Source organism: Protomyctophum parallelum (assembly GCF_964188405.1).
Source record: "Protomyctophum parallelum genome assembly, chromosome: 1".
NCBI classification, from domain to species: Eukaryota; Metazoa; Chordata; class Actinopteri; order Myctophiformes; family Myctophidae; genus Protomyctophum; species Protomyctophum parallelum.
In genome coordinates this window covers 97,072,616-97,094,651 of record NC_139697.1, presented here as the reverse complement: position 1 = coordinate 97,094,651, position 22,036 = coordinate 97,072,616, and the positions used below count along the sequence as shown (strand labels likewise).

The 22,036-nt window shown below is 46.3% G+C and overlaps 2 protein-coding genes across 2 annotated transcripts in view; one reads left to right on the top strand and one right to left on the bottom strand.

The window, feature by feature from the left end:
• Positions 1–1,929: 1,929 nt before the first annotated feature.
• Positions 1,930–20,859, bottom strand: LOC310862499 (sialidase-3-like). The gene is made up of 5 exons (XM_083770436.1): positions 20,623–20,859; positions 19,175–19,455; positions 17,454–17,803; positions 5,214–5,496; positions 1,930–3,277 (listed from the first exon to the last, which is right to left on the bottom strand). Exons 2-5 carry the CDS (start codon positions 19,409–19,411, stop codon positions 2,909–2,911), a joined length of 1,239 nt encoding a protein of 412 aa, XP_083626562.1. The 5' UTR covers positions 19,412–19,455; positions 20,623–20,859; the 3' UTR covers positions 1,930–2,908.
• Positions 20,860–21,743: 884 nt separating this feature from the next.
• Positions 21,744–22,036, top strand: part of xrra1 (X-ray radiation resistance associated 1) — a gene marked incomplete at its 3' end in the record, with an annotated part of 52,776 nt that continues 52,483 nt past the window's right edge. The window contains exon 1 of the mRNA XM_083781328.1: positions 21,744–21,879. Coding sequence (XP_083637454.1) covers positions 21,780–21,879 — 100 coding nt within the window. The 5' untranslated portion in view covers positions 21,744–21,779. The remainder of the gene's footprint in view (positions 21,880–22,036) is intronic.

Below are 22,036 nucleotides of genomic sequence, written 5' to 3'. Positions count from 1 at the left end.
GTAGTCACTATTCGTTGATTCACTGGGATACCAAAAAACATTAAAAAAAAAGGTTTCTCGCTGTTCTCGGGTTGAATATTGATATGCGATTAAAATGCGATTAATCTAGATTAATTAATCGCAAAGCCTCTGATTAATTAGATTTTTTTTTTAATCGAGTCCCAGCTCTAATATCCGTGTATATATATATATATATATATAATATATATTCGTATCTATGAATTCAGTGCAAAAGAGTCCTCTGGGAGGGAGGCGACACACGTCTGATTCTAACACCGAAGCAAGCGAGACAGGCAGTGAGAACATGGCTGCCTGCCTACAGCCACAGATAACTGACCTGTTAACTACGACCATATACTGTATACAAAAATCACAATGATACATGCTCAAACATGCTGCGAATAATTGCCCCACATACAGTAAAAAAAAAAAAAAAAAAAGTACATATTTGCTTTCTCTACTTTTTTGGATAATTGTATCACAAGACATTAGGGCTGTCCCCGACTAAGGATTTGTATAGTCGACTGATAGATGATTACATTTGCTGTTAGTCGACTAATAGTCGACTGAGCAAAAAATTGCACCAATTTTTTTTTATATAAAAATACAATATTTACAAAAATATACAAAAATATTGTATTATTCCACTAGGTCTGTGGGGGACATAAACACATTTGAACATTCTGACTGTTCAAATCTTTTTTTTTAACAACTGAGAGGCTTGTCATTAGCCAGATTGAGCACAGCAGGTGAGATTGAGATTCTGGAGTCTATCAGGCCAGCGCACTGTGTGATTCAAGTCACAGGCAGTGGCACATTGCCACACAGGCAGACACACTCCACATGCACATTAGAGATTTGAACAGTCAGAATGTTCAAATGTGTTTATGTCCCCCACAGACCTAGTGGAATAATACAATATTTTTGTATATTTTTGTAAATATTGTATTTTTATATAAAAAATATTCGGGCCAAAAAAAAAAAAAAAAAAAAAAAGAAAACTTTTTTTTATGAACATCGACTAAGAGGTGGTCAGTCGACTGAGACCCGTTCCGAGGTCAGCCCTACAAGACATAACATACATACATACACACGCACACAGACACACACAGTTTTACGTTTATATTAAAGTTTTCCCGTATCAACTCATGCATCAAGGGGTTTCGCTGTTAAAGGGTTGTATAAGGTTTGGTGTTTTTCAGTAGGCTAATATAACACTTAACACTGAAATGAGCTTTTTTTTTTTAGCTAAAGCTGGTGTGGTACATTTATTGTACTCTGTCCTTAAAGGACCACTTCACCACTTTTCAACCTATCTTGATTATTTATATAATAGGTCCTCACTAATAATCATGATAAAATGGCACGATTTGTTTCTACTCAGTCTGTGTCTCATATAGGAGGGCTGTGGGCAGTTTAGAAACTGTCTTCCAGTGACATCATCATTAGGCAGATTTTTTTTTAAACAATATTTTTTCATTATCGTGAGAACGATGGCTTCCATTTTCGCATTGCAACTTTTCAGGACTAGAAAGCCTGCAGTTTTTAGTAGCTTGAATTCCCCACCGATGATTTGCCCACAGCCCTCCTGTGAGAGACAGACCGAGTAGAAAATAATTGCCATTTTTTCATGATTATTAGTGAGGACCTAATATATGAAGATAGGTTGAAAAGTGGTGAAGTGGTCCTTTAATTAACAAACTAATTAATAAGAAGTACATTAAAAAAAGAAAAACCGTCACCCATCAGGAAAATGATTAGTGATTCCATGTTTAGGTCCCAGGAATGAATGTTCAAGACAACACAATGTTGTACACGTACAGTATAAGATCACTTTCTTTAAACCTATTTTATAGGTTAATATACAAGAAGGGTGTGCTGCTGCAAAAAAAGGTAGCAGTTTTCTAAACATTGTCCACCTATTTATGACCAGGATTGGACCCTTAAGGGTCCATTTGGCTGGTTCCATTTGAACACCCAAAGAGTTCTGATGGTCCTTGGTTATAGTTTGAGAGCCAACGGTGTTGTCATTTTGTCAGCAGGCGTGAAGTCCAGTCCAGATACCAGCTCTGACCGTGGGATAAAAAGCAGTTCCTGGAAAATGCGGTTCCAAATGTGACGGAAACCGATTCCAGTTCCAGATTCACGTCGCAACCATAATAAGGAAATCCTCTCAATAGGCACGCCCAAAAACAGCCAAGCTACATTTGGTGAAAAAAGGTTCGCTGTGGACGGTGAAGAAAGCGGTCAAAGTACAGCAGTAGTAAGTAACTCGAGTCCAGTTCTCACAGAACCAGCTGTTTTTTTTCTTTTTGTAAGTGTTTGGGCACATTCACACGGAGTCCGTTTGATTCAAAGTGTTCCCCGGGGCGACTATACCTCCATGTGGTTCTGGGGAACGGTTGGTTGGTGTGATCCACTCCGGGAAACGGTACGCAGCATTCACACTAAACCACAACATCTGCCAAGTGGTCCCTGAGTGGCGCGTATACCCGGGATTATAGTGTGAATCTGCCCTTTAACACTAGAGTGTGTCTGTGATGTCTTTTTCGGACCCCTTTTGAGATTGTGAGGTTGATTATCTTTGCCCGTGAATATTCCATTGAAGGTGTCAAAGAGTCTGGAGACAGTAGCCAATAACATTTAAAAAAAAAGGTATTTTTGACCTGAATTCAGCTTGTGGTAGAAGGCCTTTCTTCAGTCATGCGAGTGTTTATTCATTATAGTCCGTCTGCGTCCACTCACTGGCCTTGGAACGCCTCGGGATCCCACCCCCCCCCCCCCCCTCCTCCCCCCAGGAGGAAGTTATTAATGTGTCTCTGGAAAAAGGGATGTCTGTTGCCCCTGCGACCTGACTCCGGATAAGCGGTTTTGGGAGAAAAAAAAAAGCAAAAAAACAGACGGATTATCAATTCTTATAGACCGTCTGCGTGACGTCGTTGAGCGTGAACTGCACGAAGGCGATGCGCTCCAGCTCGCTCTCCACGCCGCACTCCATCAGCAGCGAGAAGCGCTCGGCGCCGGCGTCGTACGCCAGGTCCGAGTAGCCGGCGGGCCCGGCGTGCACGATCCACGGCGAGTCCCAGCCCGACGAGTGCAGCGGCGAGCGGTTCAGGTACACGCCCATGTCGCGCCGGCTGCGCCCCCGGCTGGTGGGGTGCGTGAACAGCAGCCAGGTCTGCGCGTCCGACGACAGCAGCGACGTGCTGCCGCCGCGGCCGCTCGCCGCGTCGTCGTTCACCACGAACTCGGGCGCCGGGAAGCCCACCACGCTGCCCTGTGTGTGTGTGTGTGTGTGTGTGATGGATATTTTAAGAACGGTGGTTTTCAACCTTTTTTTTTTAATCAGCTGTTACAATTCCAAAACATGCAAACATGACCTGCTTTAATTACTTCAACCTGAATTAGTAGCTTAATGACTAGTATTAAAATGTTATTGTCTTTCTTTTATGTCAAATGTATTTGTATTTAGTTCATGAAGTTAACATTACTACAATTAAAAGGCATTTGAAATTAAGCATTCCAATAAAAAAATAGCAAAGAATAATTCAGGATTTCAATTCAAATATAGCAAAAAAAAGCTGAAGTACAAGCTCAAACCGGCTATTTCTGCTACGACGGGAATATGCAATGTGGCCCTCTGGAGTGAGTGTGGAACTATAGTGGCCCTCTGGAGTGAGTGTGGAACTATAGTGGCCCTCTGGAGTGAGTGTGGAACTATAGTGGCCCTCTGGAGTGAGTGTGGAACTATAGTGGCCCTCTGGAGTGAGTGTGGGACTATAGTGGCCCTCTGGAGTGAGTGTGGGACTATAGTGGCCCTCTGGAGTGAGTGTGGGACTATAGTGGCCCTCTGGAGTGAGTGTGGGACTATAGTGGCCCTCTGGAGTGAGTGTGGGAATATAGAGCGTCGCAGTCCCGTCCCCTTTCATGACGACGCCAGGCCCAAGAAATAATTCCTTTTCCCCATATACATATCAAAAGGTATGTATTTAACCCATTCTGACCTGAGATCAGATTCATACGAGGTTTCCACTGGGACACACACTGGTCTGATTAACCCATTCTGACCTGAGATCAGATTCTAAAAATGTCAGTCGTTCTTCGATTTTTCAAAAATGGCAGACCTACAAGCTCGTATCGCGCCACTCGGTGGCGCGATATGAGCTTGTAGATCTGCTATTTTTCAATAGCTAAAGCATAACATGATGCTGACACCAAAATGGGTGCCCGTTCAGAATGGGTTAAAGACCTTTTAAGCGTCGTACAAAGCCAACTCGAGTCGTGACAAATCATGACAACAAACACCATATTTTGGACCAAACCAAAAAATTACAAAGAAGAAAAACAACAATAAAAGTGTTGTAACCTGCCTTTCTAATATTTTGTTCGGCCCCAAAAAAATTGTGTTTGTCATGATTTATCACAACTCGAGTTGGCTTTGTACGACGCTTAAAAAGGTCTTATAAATAAATACTTTTTGAAAAGTCTATGAGAAAAATGAACGGAGAATCATTTCCTGGGCCCTGGTAGGACTGCGATGCTCTATAGTGGCCCTCTGGAGTGAGTGTGGAACTATAGTTGCCCACCACTGTTTTAGAATACCAGATAGTTTGTTAACTATTATGTATTATTATTCTGTATTTGCCAATCTACATTCAATGCTCAGTCAGCCATTTTTCACAGCACCAAAGTGCCCATTCTAGCTCAACTACGGCTGTCAGTGGTCAGTGTACTGACCTGAGACTCCCTCCATACTCACACATCAGTCAGTTACTGAATGTGTACTTGTTTAACGGTTTTGTGTCATCCTATATATTCTATATATACATCCTGACCTATATCATTCCGAATATTCTCTGCGGCCGAATATTCGGTGCATCACTACATTATCAACACTTACATAGGGACATAAATAGGGACTAAATTATTTTCGCTACTATGCCACCAAAATGTGGAACGCCCCGACATGCAAATCCCTTGACTCCTTCAAAACCGCTCTCAAAGGGCACCTACGGACGGCCCCCATAGAATCCCCCCCCCCCCACCACCCACCCCTTTTTCCCCTCACTGTATACGTTTCTTTTCCCAGTCTTTGTATTGAGTTTGTGCTTGAAATGTACTGTAATTCTGCAAACTGTTAATACATATTTCAATCAATCAATCAATCAATCAATCAAAACATGGACATATCGTATTTATATTCTCTACTATACCTGGCAGCCGCCGTGGCGCTGCTCCACCAGCTTGGGGCTGGCGCGCGGCCGGTCGAAGTAGAGGCCGCTGTTGGCGCTCAGCGCCTCCAGCCGGTGGCCGCGGCTGTTGCGGGCGTTGCAGTAGACGTGGCTGCGGCCCTCGTGGTCGATGATCTCCGCCATCTCGCACTCGCACGAGCTCCCCTGGAGCATGGTGCCCAGGTGCCACGACTGGCCCAGGTCGTCGCTGTACACGGAGAAGGCCCGCGGGTGCACGGTGAACGGCACCGGGAAGGAGAAGCACCTGGAGGGGTAATTATAGGGGTGGGTTCAATTAATTAACCCATTCTGACCTGAGATCAGATTCTAAAAATGTCTTCTACATCCTGACAGTTTTCTGAAAAAGCTGTGTTTCTATGTCAGTCGTTCTTCGATAAAAAAAAAAATAGCAGACCTACAAGCTCGTAGCGCGCCACTCGGTGGCGCGCTATGAGCTTGTAGATCTGCTATTTTTCAATAGCTAAAGCACGACATGATGCTAACACCAAAATGGTTTCCCGTTCAGAATGGGTTAATACATACTGCAATGGGCTCTATATGCTATATATGCACACGCGCCATTTTGGAAAGAACTTGGGTAGCCTTTCCTACTTCTTTCACAGGTGTTACCGATGATAATAATTAAGGCTCTGTTCTGTTCCATTCTGTTCAGAGTCAGTGGCCACGTTTACATGGGAAATGGTCATTCCGAAATGATTGTTTACATGGAGATGTGATATAAGACATGATACATGTTAATTCACGTGAAACTACGCCATCTGTTGGACACAAAATATAGGCAGTTCATTCATTGTGACTGTCTCAACAATACAAACATTACAGACGAAACGATACTTTGAAATCCCATCATTTCATTCCGCAGTAGCTTTGAGGCTGCTGGTGGTTGGATAGGGACGGGCGTTTTTATTTGTACTTTATTATCTACAGCAGGGGTTTTCAACTGATTGTGAACCAGGGACCACCACCCTGACTTAGAATCAACCTGGGGACCACTCCCTGTTGTGTTGGGTGGGGATATGGGGTAAGGGCTAAGATTAATGCTTTTGTAACACTTGCTATGCATCCCTTGTGTATACATTCCACTGTTTCTCAATCAATTGTCCACTGACTAAGACAGTATCATTTTCTAATAATAATGACTCAACCAAACAATCCGCTGCACTTCCCGCTCTTGCGATGATAACTCCCTTTTTCTGTTGAATTTCTTGACCTCCAACTTGTAAGTAAATGATTACATGGACAGTCATCATAGATCACCAGGTCATTCAGTTCACTGTTTATCAACTAGTGGAAAGACATTTTAAAAACATCAACAAATCCTACATTATTAAATGAATGGTCAGGGACCACATGCAATACTTCCAGGGACCACCTGTTGAAAACCCCTGATCTACAGCATGGCCAGGGCACGCAACACACTGATTATTATTGTATCAAGGGTCGCTCGTTATTTTTGAGAGAGAGAGAGAGAGACTGTTGAACACACACACACACACACACACACACACACACACACACACACACACACACGCCCCAGCCCTATAACTAACCTGAAGCGGATGTAGTAGTAATACCGCCCCAGCCCTATAACTAACCTGAAGCGGATGTAGTAGTAATACCGCCCCAGCCCTATAACTAACCTGAAGCGGATGTAGTAATACCGCCCCAGCCCTATAACTAACCTGAAGCGGATGTAGTAGTAATACCGCCCCAGCCCTATAACTAACCTGAAGCGGATGTAGTAATACCGCCCCAGCCCTATAACTAACCTGAAGCGGATGTAGTGGTAATACCACCCCAGCCCTATAACTAACCTGAAGCGGATGTAGTGGTAATACCGCCCCAGCCCTATAACTAACCTGAAGCAGATGTAGTAGTAATACCGCCCCAGCCCTATAACTAACCTGAAGCGGATGTAGTAGTAATACCGCCCCAGCCCTATAACTAACCTGAAGCGGATGTAGTAGTAATACCGCCCCAGCCCTATAACTAACCTGAAGCGGATGTAGTAGTAATACCACCCCAGCCCTATAACTAACCTGAAGCAGATGTAGTAGTAATACCGCCCCAGCCCTATAACTAACCTGAAGCGGATGTAGTAATAATACCGCCCCAGCCCTATAACTAACCTGAAGCGGATGTAGTAATAATACCGCCCCAGCCCTATAACTAACCTGAAGCGGATGTAGTAGTAATACCGCCCCAGCCCTATAACTAACCTGAAGCGGATGTAGTAATACCGCCCCAGCCCTATAACTAACCTGAAGCGGATGTAGTAGTAATACCCCCCCAGCCCTATAACTAACCTGAAGCAGATGTAGTAGTAATACCGCCCCAGCCCTATAACTAACCTGAAGCGGATGTAGTAGTAATACCGCCCCAGCCCTATAACTAACCTGAAGCGGATGTAGTAGTAATACCGCCCCAGCCCTATAACTAACCTGAAGCGGATGTAGTAGTAATACCGCCCCAGCCCTATAACTAACCTGAAGCGGATGTAGTAGTAATACCGCCCCAGCCCTATAACTAACCTGAAGCGGATGTAGTAGTAATACCGCCCCAGCCCTATAACTAACCTGAAGCGGATGTAGTAGTAATACCGCCCCAGCCCTATAACTAACCTGAAGCGGATGTAGTAGTAATACCGCCCCAGCCCTCTAACTAACCTGAAGCGGATGTAGTGGTAATACCGCCCCAGCCCTATAACTAACCTGAAGCAGATGTAGTAGTAATACCGCCCCAGCCCTATAACTAACCTGAAGCGGATGTAGTAGTAATACCGCCCCAGCCCTATAACTAACCTGAAGCGGATGTAGTAGTAATACCGCCCCAGCCCTATAACTAACCTGAAGCGGATGTAGTAGTAATACCGCCCCAGCCCTATAACTAACCTGAAGCGGATGTAGTAGTAATACCGCCCCAGCCCTATAACTAACCTGAAGTGGATGTAGTAGTAATACCGCCCCAGCCCTATAACTAACCTGAAGCGGATGTAGTAGTAATACCGCCCCAGCCCTATAACTAACCTGAAGTGGATGTAGTAGTAATACCGCCCCAGCCCTATAACTAACCTGAAGCGGATGTAGTAGTAATACCGCCCCAGCCCTATAACTAACCTGAAGCGGATGTAGTAGTAATACCGCCCCAGCCCTATAACTAACCTGAAGCGGATGTAGTAGTAATACCGCCCCAGCCCTATAACTAACCTGAAGCGGATGTAGTAGTAATACCGCCCCAGCCCTATAACTAACCTGAAGCGGATGTAGTAATACCGCCCCAGCCCTATAACTAACCTGAAGCGGATGTAGTAGTAATACCGCCCCAGCCCTATAACTAACCTGAAGCAGATGTAGTAGTAATACCGCCCCAGCCCTATAACTAACCTGAAGCAGATGTAGTAGTAATACCGCCCCAGCCCTATAACTAACCTGAAGCGGATGTAGTAGTAATACCGCCCCAGCCCTATAACTAACCTGAAGCGGATGTAGTAGTAATACCGCCCCAGCCCTATAACTAACCTGAAGCGGATGTAGTAGTAATACCGCCCCAGCCCTATAACTAACCTGAAGCGGATGTAGTAGTAATACCGCCCCAGCCCTATAACGAACCTGAAGCGGATGTAGTAGTAATACCGCCCCAGCCCTATAACTAACCTGAAGCGGATGCAGTAGTAATACCGCCCCAGCCCTATAACTAACCTGAAGCGGATGTAGTAGTAATACCGCCCCAGCCCTATAACTAACCTGAAGCGGATGTAGTAGTAATACCACCCCAGCCCTATAACTAACCTGAAGCGGATGTAGTAGTAATACCGCCCCAGCCCTATAACTAACCTGAAGCGGATGTAGTAGTAATACCGCCCCAGCCCTATAACTAACCTGAAGCGGATGTAGTGGTAATACCGCCCCAGCCCTATAACTAACCTGAAGCAGATGTAGTAGTAATACCGCCCCAGCCCTATAACTAACCTGAAGCGGATGTAGTAGTAATACCGCCCCAGCCCTATAACTAACCTGAAGCGGATGTAGTAGTAATACCGCCCCAGCCCTATAACTAACCTGAAGCGGATGTAGTAGTAATACCGCCCCAGCCCTCTAACTAACCTGAAGCGGATGTAGTAGTAATACCGCCCCAGCCCTATAACTAACCTGAAGCAGATGTAGTAGTAATACCCCCCAGCCCTATAACTAACCTGAAGCGGATGTAGTAGTAATACCGCCCCAGCCCTATAACTAACCTGAAGCAGATGTAGTAGTAATACCGCCACAGCCCTATAACTAACCTGAAGTGGATGTAGTAGTAATACCGCCCCAGCCCTATAACTAACCTGAAGCGGATGTAGTAGTAATACCGCCCCAGCCCTATAACTAACCTGAAGCAGATGTAGTAGTAATACCGCCCCAGCCCTATAACTAACCTGAAGCGGATGTAGTAGTAATACCGCCCCAGCCCTATAACTAACCTGAAGCGGATGTAGTAGTAATACCGCCCCAGCCCTATAACTAACCTGAAGCGGATGTAGTAGTAATACCGCCCCAGCCCTATAACTAACCTGAAGCGGATGTAGTAGTAATACCGCCCCAGCCCTATAACTAACCTGAAGCGGATGTAGTAATACCGCCCCAGCCCTATAACTAACCTGAAGCGGATGTAGTAGTAATACCGCCCCAGCCCTATAACTAACCTGAAGCAGATGTAGTAGTAATACCGCCCCAGCCCTATAACTAACCTGAAGCGGATGCAGTAGTAATACCGCCCCAGCCCTATAACTAACCTGAAGCGGATGTAGTAGTAATACCGCCCCAGCCCTATAACTAACCTGAAGCGGATGTAGTAGTAATACCGCCCCAGCCCTATAACTAACCTGAAGCGGATGTAGTAGTAATACCGCCCCAGCCCTATAACTAACCTGAAGCGGATGTAGTAGTAATACCGCCCCAGCCCTATAACTAACCTGAAGCGGATGTAGTAGTAATACCGCCCCAGCCCTATAACTAACCTGAAGCGGATGTAGTAATACCGCCCCAGCCCTATAACTAACCTGAAGTGGATGTAGTAGTAATACCGCCCCAGCCCTATAACTAACCTGAAGCGGATGTAGTAGTAATACCGCCCCAGCCCTATAACTAACCTGAAGCGGATGTAGTAGTAATACCGCCCCAGCCCTATAACTAACCTGAAGCGGATGTAGTGGTAATACCGCCCCAGCCCTATAACTAACCTGAAGCGGATGTAGTAGTAATACCACCCCAGCCCTATAACTAACCTGAAGCGGATGTAGTAGTAATACCGCCCCAGCCCTATAACTAACCTGAAGCGGATGTAGTGGTAATACCGCCCCAGCCCTATAACTAACCTGAAGCGGATGTAGTAGTAATACCGCCCCAGCCCTATAACGAACCTGAAGCGGATGTAGTAATAATACCGCCCCAGCCCTATAACTAACCTGAAGCGGATGTAGTAGTAATACCGCCCCAGCCCTATAACTAACCTGAAGCGGATGTAGTAGTAATACCGCCCCAGCCCTATAACTAACCTGAAGCGGATGTAGTGGTAATACCGCCCCAGCCCTATAACTAACCTGAAGCGGATGTAGTAGTAATACCGCCCCAGCCCTATAACGAACCTGAAGCGGATGTAGTAATAATACCGCCCCAGCCCTATAACTAACCTGAAGCGGATGTAGTAGTAATACCGCCCCAGCCCTATAACTAACCTGAAGCAGATGTAGTAGTAATACCGCCCCAGCCCTATAACTAACCTGAAGCGGATGTAGTAGTAATACCGCCCCAGCCCTATAACTAACCTGAAGCGGATGTAGTGGTAATACCGCCCCAGCCCTATAACTAACCTGAAGCAGATGTAGTAGTAATACCGCCCCAGCCCTATAACTAACCTGAAGCAGATGTAGTAGTAATACCGCCCCAGCCCTATAACTAACCTGAAGCGGATGTAGTGGTAATACCGCCCCAGCCCTATAACTAACCTGAAGCAGATGTAGTAGTAATACCGCCCCAGCCCTATAACTAACCTGAAGCGGATGTAGTAGTAATACCGCCCCAGCCCTATAACTAACCTGAAGCGGATGTAGTAGTAATACCGCCCCAGCCCTATAACTAACCTGAAGCGGATGTAGTAGTAATACCGCCCCAGCCCTATAACTAACCTGAAGTGGATGTAGTAGTAATACCGCCCCAGCCCTATAACTAACCTGAAGCGGATGTAGTAGTAATACCGCCCCAGCCCTATAACTAACCTGAAGTGGATGTAGTAGTAATACCGCCCCAGCCCTATAACTAACCTGAAGTGGATGTAGTAGTAATACCGCCCCAGCCCTATAACTAACCTGAAGCGGATGTAGTAGTAATACCGCCCCAGCCCTATAACTAACCTGAAGCGGATGTAGTAGTAATACCGCCCCAGCCCTATAACTAACCTGAAGCGGATGTAGTAGTAATACCGCCCCAGCCCTATAACTAACCTGAAGCGGATGTAGTAGTAATACCGCCCCAGCCCTATAACTAACCTGAAGCGGATGTAGTAATACCGCCCCAGCCCTATAACTAACCTGAAGCGGATGTAGTAGTAATACCGCCCCAGCCCTATAACTAACCTGAAGCAGATGTAGTAGTAATACCGCCCCAGCCCTATAACTAACCTGAAGCAGATGTAGTAGTAATACCGCCCCAGCCCTATAACTAACCTGAAGCGGATGTAGTAGTAATACCGCCCCAGCCCTATAACTAACCTGAAGCGGATGTAGTAGTAATACCGCCCCAGCCCTATAACTAACCTGAAGCGGATGTAGTAGTAATACCGCCCCAGCCCTATAACTAACCTGAAGCGGATGTAGTAGTAATACCGCCCCAGCCCTATAACGAACCTGAAGCGGATGTAGTAGTAATACCGCCCCAGCCCTATAACTAACCTGAAGCGGATGCAGTAGTAATACCGCCCCAGCCCTATAACTAACCTGAAGCGGATGTAGTAGTAATACCGCCCCAGCCCTATAACTAACCTGAAGCGGATGTAGTAGTAATACCACCCCAGCCCTATAACTAACCTGAAGCGGATGTAGTAGTAATACCGCCCCAGCCCTATAACTAACCTGAAGCGGATGTAGTAGTAATACCGCCCCAGCCCTATAACTAACCTGAAGCGGATGTAGTGGTAATACCGCCCCAGCCCTATAACTAACCTGAAGCAGATGTAGTAGTAATACCGCCCCAGCCCTATAACTAACCTGAAGCGGATGTAGTAGTAATACCGCCCCAGCCCTATAACTAACCTGAAGCGGATGTAGTAGTAATACCGCCCCAGCCCTATAACTAACCTGAAGCGGATGTAGTAGTAATACCGCCCCAGCCCTCTAACTAACCTGAAGCGGATGTAGTAGTAATACCGCCCCAGCCCTATAACTAACCTGAAGCAGATGTAGTAGTAATACCCCCCAGCCCTATAACTAACCTGAAGCGGATGTAGTAGTAATACCGCCCCAGCCCTATAACTAGGGATGCGCCGATCCGATACTCGTATCGGAGATCGGCGCCGATCCGGAGCTAAAATTCTAGATCGGGTATCGGTGGCAATGGGCCGATCCATTATCCGATCCAGTTGCCGCTCCGTTCTCCCGTTGGAACTTGAGACATGCTCCTGTCTGCCCAGTGCACAGCGCACATTCAAACAGCCCCCAGGCTCCCTCAGCCCGCTCCCTCCTGAGCCTTTAGGTGAGGGAGAGGAGGGGCTGCGCTCATATAGTCACCGCTCACTGACACTGCGCTGAGTGCGCTCCTCTACACTATCTGTCTCGTTCTGTCACTTCTGTCCCCCCGCTGTGTTCTTAACTTCTTTAACAGGTCGCTCGTATTTCTTTATGTAAGATAAAGAATCCGATGAACACGGAGAGCCAAAGCCCCCATTCAATTACATCCTACTTGTTGTTGCTGTTCCTCATGTTAGCGATAGCTGCTAAAGCTATCAACAGTAGCAAAAACACAACACTGCTAGGCTAGCAAGCTAACGTTGCAGCAATAGGATCGTTACGGTGTGTGTGTGTGTGTGTGTGTGTGTGTGTGTGTGTGGCTGTGTGCGTGCGTGCGTGCGGGGATTCCGAATATTAAAATAATAATAGTAGTTTGAGTATGCTGGCCCACAGTAGCTACAGAATGTGCGTAGGGAGAGGGAACATATGGGGCTAATGCTGGCCATGAATCATGATGCATTGAATAATATCTGAATAGAACATTAACTAGAGTTATAAATAAGGAATAGAAACCAAAATGATGTGGTTGACTATCAGAAAGAAATGAAATTGTGGTTGTGCTTTACAACTTTCCTTTTATGTGTAGGCCTAGCTGGTTTATAATCCATAGTTACTATGTATAATAATAATATTATACATAGTAACTATGGATTATAAACCTAAAATAATTATAATAATTATAGGCATAATATTATTATGCATAGTAACTATGGATTATAAACCTAAAATAATAATAATTATTATTATTATAATAATTATAGGCATAATAATAATAAAAAGAATAAACATTTTAAAAACTATGAAAGTGCATAGTACTGCACAGCTTTTATTTGTACTTAGAATGTTAAACCCTCAGAAATCGCCGTGGTTGACCAATATTATTAATCCACGTGTTAATAATGTATTAAATACATTACATTATACATTAGACATAGGGTATCGGATCGGTACTCTGTATCGGCAGATACTGGACCCCCATGTATCGAAATCGGTATCGAATGCCAAAAAGCCGGATCGGTGCATCCCTACCTATAACTAACCTGAAGCAGATGTAGTAGTAATACCGCCCCAGCCCTATAACTAACCTGAAGTGGATGTAGTAGTAATACCGCCCCAGCCCTATAACTAACCTGAAGCGGATGTAGTAGTAATACCGCCCCAGCCCTATAACTAACCTGAAGCAGATGTAGTAGTAATACCGCCCCAGCCCTATAACTAACCTGAAGCGGATGTAGTAGTAATACCGCCCCAGCCCTATAACTAACCTGAAGCGGATGTAGTAGTAATACCGCCCCAGCACTATAACTAACCTGAAGCGGATGTAGTAGTAATACCGCCCCAGCCCTATTACTAACCTGAAGCGGATGTAGTAGTAATACCGCCCCAGCCCTATAACTAACCTGAAGCGGATGTAGTAATACCGCCCCAGCCCTATAACTAACCTGAAGCGGATGTAGTAGTAATACCGCCCCAGCCCTATAACTAACCTGAAGCAGATGTAGTAGTAATACCGCCCCAGCCCTATAACTAACCTGAAGCGGATGCAGTAGTAATACCGCCCCAGCCCTATAACTAACCTGAAGCGGATGTAGTAGTAATACCGCCCCAGCCCTATAACTAACCTGAAGCGGATGTAGTAGTAATACCGCCCCAGCCCTATAACTAACCTGAAGCGGATGTAGTAGTAATACCGCCCCAGCCCTATAACTAACCTGAAGCGGATGTAGTAGTAATACCGCCCCAGCCCTATAACTAACCTGAAGCGGATGTAGTAGTAATACCGCCCCAGCCCTATAACTAACCTGAAGCGGATGTAGTAATACCGCCCCAGCCCTATAACTAACCTGAAGTGGATGTAGTAGTAATACCGCCCCAGCCCTATAACTAACCTGAAGCGGATGTAGTAGTAATACCGCCCCAGCCCTATAACTAACCTGAAGCGGATGTAGTAGTAATACCGCCCCAGCCCTATAACTAACCTGAAGCGGATGTAGTAGTAATACCACCCCAGCCCTATAACTAACCTGAAGCGGATGTAGTAGTAATACCGCCCCAGCCCTATAACTAACCTGAAGCGGATGTAGTGGTAATACCGCCCCAGCCCTATAACTAACCTGAAGCGGATGTAGTAGTAATACCGCCCCAGCCCTATAACGAACCTGAAGCGGATGTAGTAATAATACCGCCCCAGCCCTATAACTAACCTGAAGCGGATGTAGTAGTAATACCGCCCCAGCCCTATAACTAACCTGAAGCGGATGTAGTAGTAATACCGCCCCAGCCCTATAACTAACCTGAAGCGGATGTAGTAGTAATACCGCCCCAGCCCTATAACTAACCTGAAGCGGATGTAGTAGTAATACCGCCCCAGCCCTATAACTAACCTGAAGCGGATGTAGTAGTAATACCGCCCCAGCCCTATAACTAACCTGAAGCGGATGTAGTAATACCGCCCCAGCCCTATAACTAACCTGAAGCGGATGTAGTAGTAATACCGCCCCAGCCCTATAACTAACCTGAAGCGGATGTAGTAGTAATACCGCCCCAGCCCTATAACTAACCTGAAGCGGATGTAGTAGTAATACCACCCCAGCCCTATAACTAACCTGAAGCGGATGTAGCAGTAATACCGCCCCAGCCCTATAACTAACCTGAAGCGGATGTAGTAGTAATACCGCCCCAGCCCTATAACTAACCTGAAGCGGATGTAGTAGTAATACCGCCCCAGCCCTATAACTAACCTGAAGCGGATGTAGTAGTAATACCGCCCCAGCCCTATAACTAACCTGAAGCGGATGTAGTAGTAATACCGCCCCAGCCCTATAACTAACCTGAAGCGGATGTAGTGGTAATACCGCCCCAGCCCTATAACTAACCTGAAGCGGATGTAGTAGTAATACCCCCCCAGCCCTATAACTAACCTGAAGCAGATGTAGTAGTAATACCGCCCCAGCCCTATAACTAACCTGAAGCGGATGTAGTAATACCGCCCCAGCCCTATAACTAACCTGAAGCGGATGTAGTAGTAATACCGCCCCAGCCCTATAACTAACCTGAAGCGGATGTAGTAGTAATACCACCCCAGCCCTATAACTAACCTGAAGCGGATGTAGCAGTAATACCGCCCCAGCCCTATAACTAACCTGAAGCGGATGTAGTAGTAATACCGCCCCAGCCCTATAACTAACCTGAAGCGGATGTAGTAGTAATACCGCCCCAGCCCTATAACTAACCTGAAGCGGATGTAGTAGTAATACCGCCCCAGCCCTATAACTAACCTGAAGCGGATGTAGTAGTAATACCGCCCCAGCCCTATAACTAACCTGAAGTGGATGTAGTGGTAATACCGCCCCAGCCGTATAACTAACCTGAAGCGGATGTAGTAGTAATACCCCCCCAGCCTTATAACTAACCTGAAGCAGATGTAGTAGTAATACCGCCCCAGCCCTATAACTAACCTGAAGCGGATGTAGTAATACCGCCCCAGCCCTATAACTAACCTGAAGCGGATGTAGTAGTAATACCGCCCCAGCCCTATAACTAACCTGAAGCGGATGTAGTAATACCGCCCCAGCCCTATAACTAACCTGAAGCGGATGTAGTGGTAATACCGCCCCAGCCCTATAACTAACCTGAAGCGGATGTAGTAGTAATACCGCCCCAGCCCTATAACTAACCTGAAGCGGATGTAGTAGTAATACCGCCCCAGCCCTATAACTAACCTGAAGCGGATGTAGTGGTAATACCGCCCCAGCCCTATAACTAACCTGAAGCGGATGTAGTAGTAATACCGCCCCAGCCCTATAACTAACCTGAAGCGGATGTAGTAGTAATACCGCCCCAGCCCTATAACTAACCTGAAGCGGATGTAGTAGTAATACCGCCCCAGCCCTATAACTAACCTGAAGCGGATGTAGTAGTAATACCGCCCCAGCCCTATAACTAACCTGAAGCGGATGTAGCAGTAATACCGCCCCAGCCCTATAACTAACCTGAAGCGGATGTAGTAGTAATACCGCCCCAGCCATATAACTAACCTGAAGCGGATGTAGTAGTAATACCGCCCCAGCCCTATAACTAACCTGAAGCGGATGTAGTAATACCGCCCCAGCCCTATAACTAACCTGAAGCGGATGTAGTGGTAATACCGCCCCAGCCCTATAACTAACCTGAAGCGGATGTAGTAGTAATACCGCCCCAGCCCTATAACTAACCTGAAGCGGATGTAGTAGTAATACCGCCCCAGCCCTATAACTAACCTGAAGCGGATGTAGTAGTAATACCGCCCCAGCCCTATAACTAACCTGAAGCGGATGTAGTAGTAATACCGCCCCAGCCCTATAACTAACCTGAAGCGGATGTAGTAGTAATACCGCCCCAGCCCTATAACTAACCTGAAGCGGATGTAGTAGTAATACCGCCCCAGCCCTATAACTAACCTGAAGCGGATGTAGTAAGCGTATGCCGGTATGATGAGCCGCCCCCCGGCCAGCTGGATGCCGTGGCCCGGGCCCACGCCGAACGTGGCCCAGCGCCGCACCGTCTTGCCGATCACGGCGTCCGTCAGGTCCCGCGCGGCGCCCCAGGTGAGCCCGTGGTCCGGGCTGCTCACGCAGCAGAGCCGCGCCTGGTTCCGGCCCGTGATGATCTGGCGGCCCTCGGGCGTGTCCGACAGCACGGCGATGAAGAACAGGAAGAGCGTCCGGCTGCTCCGCTCGTACACGGGACACGGGTTCATGGTGCGGTGGTCCGGCAGGCGCGCCGTCTGCAGCTCCTCACAGGCGGACCACTGGAACAGAACACGACACATACTATAGGTTCAGCTGTTGAGTGTCGCAGTCCCGCCACCCCTCGAGAAACCCGGAGAAGAAATCCCCGTTCATTTTCCTCCTACATTACTAAATGGATGGTCAGGGACCACATGCAATACCTCCATGGACCACCAGTGGTCCAGGGACCACCTGTTGAAAACCCATGCTCTATACAGGAGCACTGTAACAGCACAACACAGCACAGTAATGACACATACTATAGGTTCACCACCAATAGAGCACTTTAACAGGACACCACACCGTAAATGACAAACACACGAGCAACAACTATAGGATCGTCAGCTAAGCAGCGGGTGTGGTTTTCTGGACCCCCTGAAAGATCGGCCATTCATATTTTTCCCCATAAGAGATTTAATAAAAATATTTATATCAATTATTTTAAGCTTGCGTCCGTGACATGCGTTGCGTTGCGTTGCGTTCCTGCGTGCGGGTGGGGTTAGGTTAGTGTTTGGGTGCAGGGTGTCGGACTAGTGACTGTCGGAAAACAAAATGTCTGCACCCTTTTGGCTGTGTAGTGTGTTCCATAGTTTTATTTTCAAATATGATCATTTTAAGCCTCCGGACTCCGGTGTGATAATTTAAAATTTCCCCATCTGGCAGCACTGCTAAATTGACCAAATGGATGTAGAGAAATTGCACACAGCCAGCATCGGACCGACCGTTGGCACATGCAGCGAGTGAGGATGCCAAATCTTCACTTTTCCCATACTGTATATATTATATAAGTCATTTATTGGCATTTCTGTGAACTCTCACTTCAATTAAGACTCTGCTCTGGGTGGACAGACACGGGGGGAACGAGGCACGGGACCGGTGCCAGAGTTCAGTGATTGGCAGGTGTTTCCAATTGTCTAATTAGTAGCGCCGCACTCTGGACTTGGGCTCAGGGCCGTGAGCGCACGCACGCACGCACGCACGCACGCACGCACGCACGCACGCACGCACGCACGCACACATCGCACGCAAAACACCAGAGAGAAAGCCTGCAGACAGAGAGAGATGGTTATTTATAAAGGGCTTTGGTTTTAAACACACCAAGCAAGGCAGGCCTACTGTAGGCTATATAGAGCACCAAAGTCTGACGTAATTACACATCCTTCCTGGGTCGTCATGCCAACAACAGGGCAGGTAACTTTCAAACCCCCAGAGTGATATAAAATAAATGGAATAACCACCACAACAAGCAAGTTCACAACATTGCAAAGTGTAGAACCTTCTGGTATTGAGCTTGTTATACAGGCTGTCTAAATGGGGCCTCAGACCAGTCATGTTGTGCTTGGTTGTGCGCGGGAGGTGAAACAAAAACCGCTCTAAAAATGACCTCTGACCTGCACGGAGCCGTCGTCCTTCTGCGTGCCCCTCCTCAGCACCAGGACCTTGGCGTCGCTGTCCGCGGGGGAGGACCTCTCCTCGGCGAAGGCCAGGAAGGTGGCCGTGTCCCTCAGGTAGATGAGGGCGGGGATGCGGTAGGTGAGACCCCCGGGCCCCGGCTGCTTCTCAAACAGGGTGGTCTTCACGGGCGGCTCCACCGCAGCGCCCCGGCTGCTGGAGGGCTTGTTGCCCATGACGACGACGATGATGATGATGATGAGGACGACGGCTGTTCCTCCTGCAACAAACAGAAGCACCTGTGTTTAACAGAAGTTAACGGAAGTGCATTATTTGTCAATGGGAACGGCAACTACTGGCGAGAGAGGCGATGGCAGGCGCACAGGCGATGGTCGAAAAGTGGGTGGAGGAACGTCGGCCGAAAAGATAAAAATAATTAATCTTAAAAACGTTCGCTCTGAAAGTGTATATATTCAAAGATTTGCACACATATTCACGATTTTTCAAAATAATAGCAGATCTACAAGCTAGGAACCATAACTACAGTCTCTCTCTCTCTTGTAGCAAAAACATAAGAGTAACTCAAATGAATTGCATAGCCAACTGGTGCTGCACGATTCTTGCTCAGATTTAAAAATGAGATCGCATAGGTGTCTGAATCTAGAATTCGATCTATTTTCAATTAATTGTGCAGCACTTGGAATGGATCTAATCAATGCTAAAAAAATATATATATGTGGGGGTTAGAATAGAAAGAAAATAAGATTGCTAGTTAGGCATTTTTTTTGCATGACACTGTTCTATGAAATGGTAGCCTATAGGTCAAATGGTGTTAAATCCGACAAATCGATTTATAGATTATTATTATTTGTATCTTCAAGATTATTTGATTAAAAAGTAATCAAGACTATTTACTAAACAATAATTCAGTAGGGTAATTGAGTATAGGGTCCAGGGACCCCCATGGCCCTCTGAGGTGGTTCCAGGGGGATCCCCAGCAAAATGAGGGCCAGAGCACCTCTCACAGAGATTGTTTGGCTATTTTCTTTGTAATATTTGTCTAACATCATGTACTGTACAGGGATACCAGACAGTTGATTTCAAATGGCAGAGTGAAAGTGAAAGAAGTGTCTCCCCTACCAAACAGTTGTAGAATTCATAAGCCTATCCATGTCTAATCTAAAGATCTCTTATGCCATGATCCCACCCCCCATGGCACTAAATCTATTCAAAGTGTGGGGTCCGCGACCTAACATACAAATTACAATCAACGTGGAGGTCCTTAGTTGACAATAACAAATGGTATCCACAAACAGTGCAAAGCTAAAGCCATATCGTGTTGCGGCCCCCCTGTATCTGCACGATACGATACACACCAGTACACATGTGACAGCTGTCAGATTAATGAATTGTGTCATTATTAAAACATCAATATCTGCACATTTACCTTCACATGGACGCAGAGCTCAGTGTGTTTTTATATGATCATCATTTATACATGAACAGCCTCGTGATGGTCCCGTGATGCTGATGATCTCAAGTCCAACAACAAGTCACGTTCAGTGCACCACCATACCACCATCACCACCACCACGCTCCCTGTTTGTGATGACGCCTCTGCCGACGGAGCAGCCTTTGATCATTCGGAACGTCAAAGTGTACACTGCTATCGTATCGATATTGTTTATAGATGTATTGGAAATGTGTCGTTCAGTGCCTGTTATCGTCCTGTGCGTGGTGCAGACAGACAGACAGACAGACAGACAGAAGCAGACAGACAGTTAAGAGTCCTCCAGCTGCAGCAGCAGCAGCAAAACAAGTTGCTGGCTAATAGCTGCTATTGCTGCTCACACACATACGGCGCATGCGCGAGCGACGGCTCTATAGTGTCAAAATAAAAGCTTCTCGCATTAAAATATAAACCGTTTTATTTTATGTTTTTTGTTATTTTGCTGCTTGTGTTGTGGTGGTGGGGGTGGGGGTGAGTTCTGCTTTATCAGCACCACCCACCAGTACCACCCCTTCCTACGGATACATAGATATGTTTTTATTTTTATTTAAATGTATTGTAGGCTATGGTTATTATTGTATTGTTACATTCTGATCAGGCTTTTGAGTGTCTGTCTTGTGTGTGTGTGTGTGTGTGTGTGTGTGTGTGTGTGTGTGTGTGTGTGTGTGTGTGTGTGTGTGTGTGTGTGTGTGTGTGTGTGTGTGTGTGTGTGTGTGTGTGTGTGTGTGTGTGTGTGTGTGTGTGTGTGTGTAATTGTCGGCCAGCAACAGCACGCCATTGGTCTGGAAGAGCTCTTTTATATTGCCTTCTCTTGTTGCTATGGTTACTGAGACAACACAGACAGATACAACATTGTCTGCAGTCAGATATCATATCATCACATCAGACCATGGGAGTTGTTAAAAAAATAAGGAGAAGACAGGTTAGTTTATTGTGTGATATCCTAGACCTAGACTAACAGTAGACTTAACTGCTGCTATACTGCTGTTGTTGTTATGAAACTGCTATAGTTTTGATGAGACACAACAACAGTAATCCTCACACTGAAAGTGAACTATATAGATTTGATCTAGATCTTCCCTGCTTGGAAGGAAATGACTGCAACAACAAGGCACGTGTACAAACTAGATGATGGAGAAAGCTATCCGTCACGGTGTTTTCCCATCAGAACCTTCCTTCACCACAGAAAAGAAGGTAAGCAAAGATATTTAAATATGCACCGATCTTATATCTAGGCCTTATAGACTTAGAGCATACATTAACTGGCGGCCCAGGGGCCACATGCAGCCCCCACCATGTGGCTCTCAGGTTGATATTGGAATACTGATATCTTATTTATTTCAGCGGTCAC

Excerpts from the sequence above, each read along its gene's own strand:
- LOC310862499 (XM_083770436.1), bottom strand. The coding sequence starts at position 19,411 with ATGGGCAACAAGCCCTCCAGCAGCCGGGGCGCTGCGGTGGAGCCGCCC. Across the intron at positions 5,497-17,453 it reads GCTTACTACATCCGCTTCAG|GTGCTTCTCCTTCCCGGTGC; the intron begins GTTAGTTATAGG and ends TTACCCCTCCAG. Across the intron at positions 3,278-5,213 it reads AGCGCCACGGCGGCTGCCAG|GGCAGCGTGGTGGGCTTCCC; the intron begins GTATAGTAGAGA and ends ACACACACACAG.